General features: G+C 48.2%; 1 protein-coding gene across 1 annotated transcript in view; it reads right to left on the reverse strand.

Annotated features, from left to right (window-relative positions):
• The window catches only part of PEPD (peptidase D), a 223321-nt gene that overhangs the window by 20781 nt on the left and 186851 nt on the right, over positions 1-15689 (reverse strand). The window contains exon 12 of the mRNA XM_055000754.1: positions 7675-7823. Coding sequence (XP_054856729.1) covers positions 7675-7823 — 149 coding nt within the window. The remainder of the gene's footprint in view (positions 1-7674; positions 7824-15689) is intronic.

Genomic DNA, 15689 nt, shown 5'->3' on the forward strand with positions numbered 1-15689 from the left:
GTCTAAGTAGACAACACTGACTTTGATGGACCGAGGGTCTCATTCGGTAGAAGGAAGCCTCATGTTTTCTCATCAGTTCATGCAAAGTAAACGGAGCACCCCAAAGAAAACAGCATGGATGGAAAGCGCACCTCCCTGGGGCCGATGCTCTAAAGCTGGGGCGCCGCAACAGAGAAGCCCCTGCTGCCAGTCACGACCTGCCTCTGAAAATGTGTTCAATAAGCAAGCAGGTCCAAACTGGCCGTATCAGGGCTGCGCTCAGATCGTGCTGCACCGTATGCTCCTTTTTTACCCCTGCCAAAGCACGACATATAGGCAGCTAAAACCCCTTAACTCAGTGGCACATAAAACACACAGTTCCGTATGTGTATAAGGAACGAACACCTTGTGCCTGAAAGCAGACTGGGGGTGGGGGGTGAGGGAGAGAGGATGTCAGATATTTTGCGTTTGATACTAATAAAGAAAAGTTTTATTATGCTTTCATCCCATGCTTCCTCATTCCAAGGGAGTACATGAGCTTCTCTTCTCCCCTTCTTTTATCTCCACAACAGCCCCAAGAGGTAGGTCAGGCTGAAAGACAGCGACTTGCTTAAGATCACCCGGTGAGCTTCGTGGCAGATTGAGGAACACGCCACAAAACAAGAAGTGATTTGGAATAAAACGGAGGGGGAAGAGGATGGTCCAGAAGACGAGGGAGGCCAAACCACTTCAGGGGTCACTTCCAATTAGCAGGACAATCAATGCACCCAGTGAATGAAGCTAAACAGAGTCTTAAAAGCTTCTCCCCTCACCAATCTTTGCAACTGAGTGGCCAGGCAAACTTCCCAGGATGATCTAATTAACATTTTCTATTATAGGCCAGACTTCTTTAATGTTTGATAGAGACCAAAGAGATTCCCGTACTCTCTCTTGCCTTTTTCATTAAAGGTGTTCTGAGACACATTAATATATTATGTCCCGAGAGACGCCAAACTTCACAACGTTTTCAGAATTCCCTTCGTTAAAAGATACAGTCCTCATTATTTTTGCACGAGGCTCTGGAATATACAACCCGAATCAAATAAATAATGAATAATTTTAGGCCCCTGTCAGACACTCCCCCCCCACAGGGGCTGCTACATACTTTCCCCGGAAAAGCTCTTTTGCTGTCTTGCAACTTAGATATAGTTGAATGACCGATGGATTATCAAATTACCTGAAATAATTTTGCCACGGGGCTGGCTTCAGAGGGTTGGCATGGCTGCCAGAGCTGCCCCCCACCCCCGGTTTGCAAAGCACCTTCTAGTGCAGCCATTTCCCCCCCCCCCATCAGGAGGGCAGAGGCCTCCTGATGGGGGATAAAACGATTCTTGATTATTATTTTTATACCCCACCTTTCTTCCCAATGGTCTTACAAGATCATTTTTGCCTTGACCATTTTGCCCGCACAACAACCCAGTGAGGTAGGTTAGGACAACAGGGTTTGACTGACGCAAGGTCCTCCAACAAGCTTCGGTGGCAGAGGGAGGATTCAAACCCAGGCCTCTCAGATCCTAGTCTGACACTCTAACCACTACACCACACTGACTCTCTCTCTCTGCAGGCCCCAAGCTCTTCCAAGTGAAGAGGACTGAGGCGAGCCCTCATGCTCACATGCTACTTTGCAAAGCAAGTACAGGAAAGCAAAAGCAAGAGAATTCATTCACATCACGCCTGCAAAGCAGCTCTCACAGATCGGGCCCTGGCAGCGACACGCTCCTTCCTATGGATTTTTCACATGGCGCGTGCCTGCAGGACGGGGGCCGCCAGTCCCAATCTGAAAGCATCTCTTGCCATGCAAGATCTTTCGGGGAGGAGGATTATTTATCAATGCATTTCAGCCCCCTCCCCCATCCTTGAGAAATTTCTCCTGCCCCCCCCTCCCATGCAGCGCAGAAGCCAGCCAGCATTGTGCCACTAGAGGCCAGGGTTTACACAGCCTGACCAGAGGGTCCTTGGACTTTGGAACCCCATCCCACGAGACGTCTGTGCTTTGGAAAAGTTGCTGACGAAGCGTCTGCTCTGTTCTGAATTTGCTGCCAAATGAGACAGCCTGCAATGCAGGTCAATGAACCAATGGCCGACCTTCTCACTGAAGCGGAGGCCCACGAGTGGTTCGTTGTCGGCTGCCGTTCAGCACAAGCCAGATGTGGCTCACCTTCGACAGTGGCGCATGGCAGATGGAGGAAGTGCTCCTGGGCAACTCAGGTGATCAGGGGAGACCCCAATGGGGATTAACAAACACAAAACAGTACAGGGTTGCAACTTCATGGACAGCTACTGGATCACACCTCCGATTTCTTTCCACACCTCTTCAAACCTTACTGGAATAGTAGAAAAGAGCAAGAGACCAGTAGCACCGTCTTATAAGACTAACACAATTTGTGGTAGGGTATGAGTTTTTGTGAGTCACAGCTTCAGATCGGAAGGGTGTGAGCTTTCAGATCTGAAGGGTATGACCTTAACACAATTTTTGTTAGCCTTAGAGGTGCTACTGGACTCTTACTCTTTTCTACTGCTACAGACAGACTAACACGGGTGCCCATCTTGGTCTATCTTACTACAATACTTTGTGAATGCCAGAGGTGGTTGTCTGGGGCAGTGGATTCTGGGTATCTGTATGGGTGGCACAGCAAAGGAATGGCAGGTCCCGCCCACTGGGCACCATCTGTCCGAACGCCACTCTGAGCAAGCTACAACCAAGTCCCCTTGCACAAATCCTGCACACTTCAACAAGGCCTGCACGGGAGAACCAGGCGCTGCGCTCTGAGAAGCAGGGCTGCATTAGTGGTTAGGCTTCTCAGTCTAGGGCTTAGGAGAACCAGGCTAGAATCTCCAGTCACTGAGAAGGTCACTGGTTGGCCACGGGCCAGTTATTCTCTCCCTCAGTCAAGACCGTGCCACAAGGCTGTTGTGAAGATAAAATGGAGGAGGGGAGAATTCCCGACGCTTCCTGGAAGCTCACTGTGTGACTTTGGGCCAGTCATACTCTCTCAGCCTTACCTACCTCGCAGGGTTGTTGTGAGGGTAAAACAGAGGAGGGGAAAGGGGGAGGAGCTGTAATGGAAGACAGACAGATAGCTCTGAGGGCAGCAAGGAACCAGCCACCTCCCACCAACTTTACAGGGAGGGAAAGTGCAGGAGACGTTAAGGGTAGCAGATAGAGGATCCAGTCCACCGGGAATTCCTCATGCACAGCCCTCACCTCACTGAAGGGGAGGGTGCACAAGAGCCCCCCCCCCAAAAGCTGTCCCTTGGAACAGGGAATACAGAATGCAGTTATCAGGACAGGATTTTGTGGGCTGCAGAGCAGCCAACACCGAAAACAAAGGCCGGCTCCATGGAAACCCGCCCCCCCCTGCCGCCCCGCAACAAAAAAACAGCTTTTGAGCATATTTGGACGCCCTTTGCATTTCTCATATTTTACTGAAACAAACATCATCAATCAAAACAATTGCCCTCCCTGCCCAGCCAGTGTCCAAACGCTGTTTCAGTTCTGGAGGGATTTGGGGTGGTCAAGCGACTGCAAGTAACGGAGCGTCTGGGGGCGGGGAGAGAATCCCAGTGCTGCCAAACTGGCTTTGCCGGCTGCCGCTTCTCCTTGGGAGTCGTTTGCTTGACAAAAGGGCTTTTAATTGGAACGGAGGACGACAGCCTGAAGCCCGGGGAGATCTGATTTTAAGACCACAGGGCACCACAACGTAAGAGGAATTAAGTGAAATGTTAATTAGCCAAGAACTTGGGAGACGTGCTGTGGATGATCCTCCTCCTCGATGCTTTACTCTTGGCTCAGCAGGGAGGCAGCAAGACCTTCCATTCTGCTGCTCCCACACAGCACAGTATGGAACCCCGTCTGTGCCCCCCCCAATTAGGCAACTTAGGGGTCAGCTGCAAATGAGAAAAGCCCCCAATTTCTCTGCCAACTGCTCAGAGAAGAACGAGATGCAACTGGAGGCTTGCAACTGCTGTCAAAAACCAGCAGCCGTGTATTTCTGCCTCTTACTCTACTATAGTACAGTAAGCCAACCACTGTGATGTGAGATCATCACGTTTTCAATCTCTCCTCCCCCAAGGCTCCACTTCATTGGCTGTTGCTTGCAGAAGTAGGGAAACTCAGAGCACGCTGATGCCACAGCATGTATTCTGGAGTACCGTGCTACGCAGGGCTGCTGATTTTCAATGGCAGCCATGTGTTACCAGCCTTAGTAGCTTCAGCCTGAGGCAAGCTGCCTTGTCTCAGCCAGGGGTGGAATTCACAGCTGGAATGGCTTTATTTTATTTTGAAGGATGAGACCAGCTTATCTAGTTATCATCTTGGGGTCTCAGTGACCTTTAACTTGTGTTAGCAGGGAAAAAATATATTTAGAGCATTGCCATTTTAGTATTTTTTAAAATTTTCAGTAAAAGATTACAACCCTCCTCCCTGTTAAATACAGAATTATTGGCTCTGCATATATTCCTGGTGATTGCATATTGTACTACCCTGGATTTATGGTAGATCGGCAGCAGTTGCCTCGTATCATCCCTGGGGGCTGAATTCCACCCTTACTCTCAGCCACGGCTGCAACACAGGGAGAACCTCACCTTACACTAAGAATTACTGAGGTGAAGCAGCAGTTCCCAAACTTTGTTCAGAGGTTCCTCAGACTAGGTCTGGAGTTTCTCTACAAGAAGATATGTAGTGTTTTTCTGAATGGCAGCGCGCCAACTGCCAGTGATCCTCACCCGCATGGAATGTTAGGCGGGCTGTGGAGCTCTTATTCACCAGGACAGTCCTGGCCAGCGCTACATGTACCCTCTGCACACGTTCAAATCCTCTGGAATATGCATGGGATTACTGGTAAGCATGTGGTGCAGTGGTTAGTGTGTCAAACTCGAACCCAGGTTTGGATCTCTACTCCAACACAAGTTCCCTCCCCCAATGACCTTGGCCTAAGGTTGTCAGGCCACGGTCAGCAACCACCAGGAGCAAGCAGGGGGTGCAGATTGATGCACTGGCATCACATGGGTATTCCGATGTTCACTTCTGGTAAAAACAAGAAGTTACATCATGGGACACTCTAGGACTTACACAATATTCTATGGTAAAACCATAGAGTATTTGCAAATCCTAGAGCACCCATGACATCACATCCATTTCTGACTGGAAGTGACATCAGCTTGCCAGCATGTGGCCCCAGTGCTCCTCCCACGGGCACTTCAGGCACATGCAGGTGAAGAAACGGATTGCGGGGCAACCCTGCTGGGCAACTCAAAGCAGAGGGTTGCCAGGCAGGCAAAGCAGAGGAGCGCCAGGCCTATCCCTCTCTATAATGAACTCTGGTCTTATCGGGCCTTCAGGATGGGCTTCTTTGGCATTTGCTTAATGCACGAGCTTAATGGAGGATTTTCCCCCAAGAAGGGGAAGGACTAAGCCTCTTCTTCCTGCCTCAGTCAGGTTCAGAACTCAGAACTGGCCCCTTGCCTGTTTTGGAGGGGAAAGAGCAAGGGGGCAGAGATCTGTGAGCTTATGAAACCCTCTCCAAGGCTGTGTGTACATTTTCCAGGGATTGGTTAGCGCAGCGGTTGATGCCAGCGGGGCATGGGGCCTCCTGCTGAAGACGCATGGGCCATACCAGCCTAAAGACGAAGGAGAGCGTACATTGTGTTCAGCAGTAAGTTTTATTGTAGAATCTTTTGTTGCCTTCCTTTGCCTGTGTGTGTAAAGTACCGTCAACTCACAACTGACTTACGGTGACCCCAGCAAGGGGCTTTAAAGGCAAATGAGTAGCAGAAGCGGTTTGCCATTGCCTTCCTCTGCAGAGTCTTCCTTGGTGGTCTTCCATCCAAGTACCAACCCTGCTTAGCTTCCGAGATCTGACGAGATCAGGCTATACCATGTCGCCTTCCCTCTTTTTCCTTTGCTTGGTAACCTACATTAAGGATACCAGCTCTGAGTTGGGAAATTCCTGGAGATTTTGGGGGGTGGAGCCTGGAGACGGTGGGATTTGGGGAGAGGAGGGACCTCAGCAGGATATAAGGCCACAGCCCACCTTGTGAAGCTGCCATTTTCTCCAGGGGAAGTGATCTCTGTTGCCTGGAGGTCAGTTGTAATGCCAAGAGCTCTCCAGTCACCACCTGGAGTCTGGCAACCCTACCTACAACCTGTAAAAGTGCCCTTTTGGTACATTTTGACTTTCTTGTATTTTGAAGATAACTTTTTAATAAAACCCTTTGAAACTTTGCTGGGCTGGTCCTCAAGACACGGTGGCTGGTTCAGGCAGCTCCCTCCTGCGACAAAGGGGAGGCTGCCAGGGGAATTCAAGGGGGGGGGTACCTGGGCCCTTCTTAAATAAAGGCCTCAAAAGCCGCATTGGTGGCAGTGGTTTACCGAACCCATCAGGCAGTTAAGTAGAGTTGGAGGAAAGGAAGCAGTCAGGGGGTGAGCAAGGAGGCAGGGCAGTCTGTAATCTAAAAACAACGACTCTTTGGCTAACCCTCCCACTCCAGGGCACCCCTGTTTCCACGACACTCTCGCTCAGTGTCACCTACTTCATTGGGTGTTGCTGTGAGGATAAAACAGAGGAGGGGAGATCAACATTGTACACTATCGAGAGCAAGTGGGAGCATGAATATTACTCCCATTCTCCCAAGTCCCGCCATGGGCTACCTATCAGTTACCAGGATTAATTCAAGGTATTGGCCATCACCTACAAGCTCTTCACTGCCTCGATCCAGCGTATCTATAGGCGCACTTCACTCCCTATGTTTTTCCATGGCAGCTTTGCTCATCTCTGTGCTTGTCTAACGTCAAGCTTAGAATTGCTTACGTTCCGTTTTGCATTGGATTCTTGCTAATGCTATGATTTGAAAACTTGTGTTTATTTATCCTATGGCATTGGTTATGGTGATGTCCTTGATATTGACTGTATTAATCTCACACTGTGTAATCGGACTTAAGTCTCAGTGAGAAAGGCAGACTATAAATGACATAAACAAACAGACAGACAAATACTTTGAGTTTCCCTTGGGAAGAAAAGTGGGGTGTATACAGGGCTTTTTTTCTGGGAAAAGAGGTGGTGGAACTCAGTGGGTTTCCTTCAGATTAAATGGTCACATGGCTGGTGGCCCCGCCCCCTGATCTCCAGGCAGAAGGGAGTTGAGATTGCCCTCCGCGCTGCTGGAGCGGTGCAGAGGGCAATCTAAACTCCCCTCTGCCTGGAGATCAGTGGGTGGGGCCACCGGCCATGTGACCATTTTCAAGAGGTGCCGGAACTCCGTTCCCCTGCGTTCCAGCTGAAAAAAAGCCCTGGGTGTATATGTATCTAAAATAAAATAAGCTGACATGGAGAGGGTTGCCTCGATGGAGAATGTGTGAAAATCACCATCAGAGGGCTTCATTTACAGCCATCACCGTTCCGCTCTCAGAAAAAACACAGGCAATCTGCTCCAGGTTATAAAGCAGCGAAAGGAGAGTACACAAAAGTCGCCAGGAACCTTGCCTGAAAGGAAAGGGGAGGGCTTTGCTCTCCGTTTGGGGTCTGTGTGAAATGTGGCTCTCCCACCTTTGCTTCCGAGTGCTACAAAGGATCTCTAGGGAACAAAGCGTCCTCCCCATTGTGGCCTCTGGCTGAGTAGCCAAATGTTGACACACACACACACACTGAAACGTTTTACCTGGCTTGACCGCTTGCAGCACAGCCCGGGATGAACTCAGCACAGCTTCGTAGATGGCCCTTTGGTCTGGAGTGAACTTTCCATTGGCCGGAAAGGAACAGGTGATATCTGAGCCGTAACAATGGTATTCGCCTCCCATGTCAAATAAGCTGTGGAGGAGGAGGAAGAGCAGCTGTGAGAAGGGAAAAAGCATACCCCCGACAAAGTAAAAATCCACAGCCTCACACGGATGCAGCAGTCCCATAGTTGACACAGGAAAGACCACTTGGAGCTATGAATATGGCTAAAGATTTTCAGCGAAAAGACACACAAACTCCCCTTCTTAGGAAGCAGGGAGAATCACTTGAACCAAGAGAAGCCACGCTTCTTCAAATACAAGTAGTAAAATGCAACTCTCCAGGAGCGGATTTTTTAAAAAGGAACAGGGCTTTTTTAAAAAAAGCTTCCATGAAAATTTTTAGGCATTGCATTGTTTATTGTAATGTATTATATTGTGGGTTGGATCCAGCCAGCTAATTATTTTCCCTCCTTACTCTAGCCCCTGCTGCATATGCCATCGGTCCATTCAGGTTCCATGATACCAAGCAGTGTATTATTTGGAGACAGCCCTTTTTGTGGCTTGTACATCCATACACTAGGGCAATGAACTGAGAAACCAAGGTCTGCAGAAAAATCCTGAACATTAGAAAAATCAGGTTGGCTTACAAGAAAACTCAAAATGTAAAAAAAAAGTGGGCAGTTATGAAGTGAGCGAGGGAAGAAAAGAAAGAGAGAGCATGAGTGAGGCAGCAGAACGGAAGGAAAAGGCAGTGGTGGGAAGGGGACGGAGGCACTCTCAGTGAAATCCTAAGCAGAGTTAGGCCAGTTTAAGCCCATTGATTTCAATGGGACGAGACTGGAGTAATTCTGCTTAGGATCGCACTCTCTACCAGGCAAGTGAGTGAGCTGGACAAACAGTTGTAGATAAGCGAGGGAGAGGGTGGCGCATGTGAGCAGGTTAGGTGGCAGCAGTGGAGGCTGAAGGGAAAGACAGATGACAGGAGGTAGCAATGGGAGAGTGAGAAATTAGAGGGGGCAGAACGCAGTAGGATGAAGTAGGGACCAGTGGGCAAGTGGGATTTTCTCCTCCCCTTGAGTGCTCTTGTAGGTCCCTGGTTGTATATATCAGGTCTAGTAGCACCTTAAAGACCAGCTAGATTTCCAGGGTATGAGCTTTTGAGAAGTGACCCTTGAAAGCTCATTCCTTGGATATCTAGTTGGTCTTTCAAGTGCTACAGGGCCCGAATTTTGCTCTTCTACTACCGACCAACACGGCTACCCACCTGAAACAACCTGGTTGCATATATGTATTATATGCATACCCCTGGTTCCTATCCTGCATTGTATTTCTCTGGTCTCCATAAATGATTATGACTAGAGGCAGGCACAAACCGGGAAAATAGTGGTTTGTTGTGGTTCATTGTGTTTCACGAACCATGAACTGCCATGAACTTGCCTGGTTCATGAACTGGTTCATTTGGTTTGTCGATTCGTCATTTCCAGGGTTGCAGAAGGTCTGCAGAAAGCCCATCCCCCTGTTACCTAGGTAATATATTGATCAGCACCAGGCAGTCTGCAGTGACGAACTGAAAAACGAACCATACAAATCGTTTTAAAAATCATAGTGGTTCGTTGTGGCTCATCAGAAACAAGCTCTGATGAACCGCCAGTTCGCAAACCAAAAAACAGCCCAGTCGTGATGAACTTTGGTTCGTATTTCAGTTCGTACTTCGGTTTGTACCCATCTCTAATTATGACTCAGCAGTGCTGATGTAATTGTATACAGGAACACATCCTTACAAATAAGTCCTCACACTGTAAGAAACTTCACTAGTTACACAGATATGAGGAAAGATGACTATTAGTGCATTTTGGAATAACAAAATAATTGACGAAGCATATGCTATGTATCCTATCATCCTTTGTAAATAATGCTTTTTCTCTAGTATGTCCTAAATATGTCCTAAAGAGAAGTTACTTTATCGGCACACCTGGCTACATGTATCTCTGTTCATCACTTGCAGAATTAAAGAACAGAAAGGACTTCTGCAAAACTTTGCTGCCAGATCACCTGGACAGAGACCAGGCAAGTGGGTATTTGCAAGCTTTCAGAGAGGGATTTTTTTTCAACCACACAACCTTTTTTTTCCAGGCTAGAAGGTTTGCCCTTTGTTCTTAGATTGCTGTCAGCCCTTCTGTCTCACCAGTCTCTGAGGAACGGTGGAGCCTGACAGAAACGGAACTTAAAGCATTCTTTGTCTGTGGCAAAGCCATGGAATGCGCCAGGGCAGACAGCGGTCCAAGGTTACGAGCCTCTCCTAGCCTAGCTGCCACCCTGCCACTCCATACAGAGTTCATGATTAATCTCTATGGAGCACTTCATTCTGTTACAATACCTAATCGTCAAAGGCAGGCCCCAGAGGGGATTTCATCAGCCGCATATTGCAGACAAATCTAAGTTTGTCAATTGCCAGTTATTTTGTGAAGAACCACTCCCGCAAACCCTTACCTGTGATTGTCCGCACATGTGTGGATGCTGCATGATTTAAACTGTGGCTTACGTGTTTGGGTGACATATGGGGTTGTCACAACCAGGGCTCATTTCGAGGGGGAATGCACAGGAACGCAGTTCCGGCAGTCCCCAAAGAGGTCACATGTCAGGAGGCCATGCCCACCTGACTCTCAGCCATTTTGGGCCCGTTTCATCCTGGATTGGGGCCAAAACGGCCTGGATCGGGCCTCTGATGGGTGGTGGATCACTCTCCCACTTAGCAGCGGTCTGATCCTGACCATTTTGGGCCCGTTTGGCCATTTTCAGCCCCTTTTTGCCATTTTGGGCCCAATTTCGGCCCTGAATGGCCAGGATTGGGTCCAAAACGGTCAAGATAGGTGATGTCAGGGGGTGTGGCATATGCAAACCAGTTATGCCAATGACACACTTCCGGTGATGGCAAGGGGCGTGGCATATGCTAATGAGTTATGCTAACGAGTCCCTCCAGCTCTTTTTCTACGAAATGACCCCTGGTCACAACCACCCAAAATGTCAGCTGGAACTGGGCAGGGGACTATGCTGGCAGCAAAAGAGGGGGGAAATGTTTTCCTGAGAGTTCTTGTGCTCCTTTCTCCATTTTATAATTATTTCCAAATATACATATTAAAGGTATTTTAGCCAATAAAATACACAATGCCTATCAAATGCTTTATTTATATTCATTTAGCCTTCTTCTCCAATTTGCCCAAGGTCACCCAGCGAGCTTCCGAGGCAGGGTGGAGTCTCGAACCCGGGTTGGTCCTAGTCTGATGCTTTAACCACTACACCATGCTGGCTCTCTAATATATTAAATCAGCCCATCTTAGAGCACCCCATTCACAGCCAGTTAACACCGAGAACATGGCATCAAGCCCTTAAAGAGGAGGTGCCTCTAAATTAAATGATCAGCACTGCTCAGTAAGTGCCTGCTGAGAAGGTAGGCATACAAAACAACAACACACCAGACAATTTTGCTTGGTACTCAGGGCCAGATCTCTGCCCAAGCAACTGAAGTGCTGGCAACACTAGAAAGGAGGAGGCAGGAGTAGTAATGATAATAATAATAATAATGATGATGATGATGACGACGACGACGACAATAATAATAATAACAACAAGATTCAATTTATATACCACCCTTCAGGACGACTTAACACCCACTCAGATCGGTTTACAAAGTATGTCATCATTATTATCCCCACAACAACAAACACCCTGTGATGTGGGTGGGGCTGAGAGAGCTCTGAAAGAGCTGTGACTGGCCCAAGGTCACCCAGCTGGCTTCAAGAGGAGGAGAAGGGAATCAAACCCGGCTCTCCAGATTAGAGTCCTGCGCTCTTAACCACTACGCCAAACTGGCAGGCATGGCTTATGCCCCTCTGCCCTCCCAGAGCTGCACAGACAGCAGGGAAGTCCAAAGCAATTCTGGGACATCTATTTATTTTATTTTACTAAATGTATACCCCGTTTTTTTGCCTTCATCAGGGCCGCCAAGAGGGCTAACTAATTAAAAACATACATAATAAAACCACATTTCAAAAATCATTAAAACCAATAAGAAACGTATCATTAAAACCAAGCTAACACACACATAACCCCCCACACAAACAACACTTAAAACACAGGCCGTTTTCACACTGCTTACTGGCCACGGAAGATCGCGCCAATCTCCTGGAACGACAGTGTCTTCCTGGCGTGATTTCGCACGAGAACATTTCACGTGCAAAATCGTGCCAGGAAGACGTTGTCGTTCCGGGAGCTAGGCGTGATGTTCCGTGGCCGGTAAGCAGTGTGAAAACGGCCGTAGTGCAGGACGGAGGGATCACTGAGGGAGCGCCAGGCAAAACAAGAGTCTTCACCTGCAGGTAGAACCGGAGGGAGAGTCTCTCTGGGGTCGTCTCAAACTACCCAAGTAACCGATTTTCACAGGGTACCACTCAAGCCACGTACCACAGTATCTTCTACAATAATGCACGGGGCTGTAGGATGCATTTCTCAGACCTTGTAGTTACCTCCCTGGAGTAGGAATGTCAGTATAATGGTGAGAGTCATGGTCTTGAACCGCTAGATCCTAGATCTGAATTCCTGCCCGGGTCATGGAGCTCCCTGACTCTGCAAACCTACTCAGGGTTGTCCTTTACCTGGAGATTCCAGGGAACGCTATTCTGGCACCCAACAACATCACTCACAGTTCACCTGCTCATCGTCCAACACGATACATGTCATCATCTGTTAACAATGTCCTTCTGTGGTCTACGAAGGACAAACCAGGTCAATCTTTAAACTGTAAACGGAGAGAAGTCTGGTATCAAAAATGTCAGCTGCCAATCTCCAAGGTACACTGCTGATGTCACATTTCAACACCTGGCTTTAAAAGGAAGTTTGGAGACTGTGAGCTTCTTTCCCAGTACAGGTATTAAATTAGTAAAACACATCTTTAAAGGACCAACAACTGTAGTTCTAAGTCACTCTTTTTTAAATTTCGTGTACATTTCGGCTACTGCTATGCTGTGCATTTCAGTCTTTAAAAAAAAATCGGTCCAAGTATGTATATATTTCTGTCAGCTGAGAATCACACTTCATTGCAGCTGATGAAGTGGTCTTTACATTTTGTGTCCTGATAAACGTGTTCAACTTTAGGGTGCCACAGGTCTTTTTGATATCTTGGTCTCGACAAATGAACCCAGCTGTCTCTCTGGAATGTGCATTCATTGTAGCATATCAGAGCTCTCTCAGCCCCACCCACCTGACTGGGTGATTGTTGTGAAGATAGTAATAACACACTTTGTAAACCGCTCTGAGTGGGCATGCCTCCATTTTACCCTCACAACAGCCCTGTAAGGTAGGTTATGCTGAGAGAAAGAGACTGGCGTCCTGCAAGCTTCCATGACAGAGTGGGGATTTGAACCTGGGTCTCCCAGATCCCGGTTCAGCAAGCTTTCTGCGCTACTCTGTGCCCAGTCCAGCAAGCAAACTCAGTGCTGCTTTGGCTCTGTTAATGCGGAAATTTGTGTGAAAACCCAACCACGGACGTCTCCCTTTGGCATCTCCGGCACCTGGCTAGAACATTTTGCTCCAAGCACGCTGATCAAACATGGGGTGATTAAAAGAAGTAGGGGAAAAGTCAGCCTTTTGAGTATTGACTTTTACTGTAAATAGCCTCATGTATGCCTAAGGTCAGGCATACAGTTTTTGATGTGACTCAGTCAGTGTCAAGCTGCGTACCAAGCAGTTCAGTTGGCTGCTAAAAGGCCTCTGGAGTTTCCCCTTGGGTCCAAGTCAGGATACTTTAGCACTGTGTCAGCTCCCAAGCAAACCCGGCAGCCCAGATGCTTCTGTCCCAAGTTTTCCAAGTGCAGAAAGCAGATGGGTGAGGAATGGGTGCTCTTTCCACAACCCCAATCGAAAGCCAGACGTAGGGTTCCCAAGGGATGTAGCTTTGCAGGGGGCGTCTGATTTCCTGACCACTGGGAAACAAAATGCCTTTTCTGGAAGCCCTTTGTGCATCCGAGGTTTTGGGTGACTTAAGCTCAATGCAGAGGCTACCAAAGGTTTATGATGCCCCCAAAGTCAGCCAGCCCTCTGGTTTGGGGGTCCCTAAAGACCAGGAGAGAACTCTTGCACTGCAATTAAGTAAAAGTTCCCAAGAGCAAAAAGTTTTCATCAACAGAAGAAGCTGCCTGTCGTATCCCCGCACAATCCTCTATTCTGGCCTATACTCTGCTGGGGAGCTGATTATGCTGAGGCTGTGAGCTACTACTCCCAATCTGCTGCCTTCAGAGGAGGCTCTCCTAGCATCTCTGCATGAGTTACTGCCCTGACCTAGCCTTCCTGCCAATCAGGAAGCATGCCTGGCTGGTCAGCGGATTCATGAAGAGGCACAGTATATGGCTCTTTCATGGAAGAGGTAATTTATATTTGTGCACACACACTAAAAGCAGCCAACTCCACCCTGTGCCCCTGTAAGGAGTAGAGAAGCCGCAAGAGGCACTGCAAGAGCTCCCTTCTCCAGGAGCGACCAGAGGATCTTCTCTCGCATCTGCTGAAGCGGGCTCCAGGCTAGAGTCGGTTAACCCTCACAAAGGTCCTTCCCCATAATCTCTCCCTCCCTCCTTTACTTTTCTCCTACCCTGTTTGCTCTCCTTAATGTCAGCAGCAAATGGGAGAGGAATGGGCCAGAATGCCTGCCTTGGCACATGTGCAGAGTGCAGACACCCCCTGGCACCAAAAATCCAGTTCAAGTTAAATCAATTAGGGAACTGTCAGCGTTATCAGACTCCTCAGGAATTTGGGTGTTTCACCTGGGCTTTAGGTGGCCCCTCAGTAGCGCCTGAGGGTCCCTCACTGCAGCTATGGAGATCGCTTGTAAAACGGAGATATTCCACCAGGCCTACGGCTGTGGCTGAGGCAACAGTGAACTGTGGCTGAAAAGACAGCAAACTGTCCCACTGGCCTCTTTTGTTCTGGTTCTGTTCTGCCTTCTGCAGTTGTAGATCTTGGCAGATCTCCACCCGGTCGTCTGACCCACAGTGCTTCGAGTGCTTATTTGATTTTTATGCCAGATGCCATACTTCGGACTAGTATTGTTTAACTCGTATTTCATATTGTATATCTATTCATTTTGATTTATACATGTTTATCTTCTATATTTTTGTGTGATTATTGTTGTTGTGACCCACCTGGAGCTTGCTTGTGCAGAGGGCGGGCTGAAAATTAGATAAACGAAACTAAACTGAAGTCTCAGATGCTGAGGAAACACAGAAGTTGTTCTGGGGTCTTTTTGGAGTTCCCAAACACCCCAGAGCCATTCCACTTCTGCTCCCTCAGGAACGCTCTTCACAAAATAAATTAAAGGAACTAGCAAGCTTCTAAGTACCCATACCCATAGCGGAGGGTGCCCATTGCACCCCTGCACACACCAGTTCTGGCTATGCCCTTCCAGTGAAGTTCATCTGTGGATAGTTAATTCGGTAAGGGTTCCTATAACAGCAGCAGGTGGATTGCTCAGACGTACCTGATCATCTTTGGAGTCACCTGCTCTGATCTGGGCTTGCCTGCTAAACAGAAACCCAACTCCAGTGACTCACACAGAGATGCAGGGTAAGGCGCCTCAGAAGGCAAGGAATCTTGCTGCATCTCAGCAAACGATGAATGAATGAGAATTGCACGGCTGGTAAACCAATTAAGACAAAAATCAAGCATAAGCTTTGGTGGACTACAGGTCTCTTCAGGATCCTCGCTTGCATCTGCTCAAGTGGGTTCTAGGCCACAAAAGCTGCTGCTGGAATAAAACCTTGTTACGCCTTTGAAGGTACCACAACTCCTATTTTTGCTACATAGCTACCTCTCTGGAACTGTTTAAGCTAATTTACTTTTAATGACTAATTAAAACTGGCAGCAGTTGGGAGTTTCGGAACCTCTTCTCAAAGGTATAGTCCCCTCGTCA

Source organism: Eublepharis macularius, chromosome 16 (genome assembly GCF_028583425.1).
Source record: "Eublepharis macularius isolate TG4126 chromosome 16, MPM_Emac_v1.0, whole genome shotgun sequence".
NCBI classification, from domain to species: Eukaryota; Metazoa; Chordata; class Lepidosauria; order Squamata; family Eublepharidae; genus Eublepharis; species Eublepharis macularius.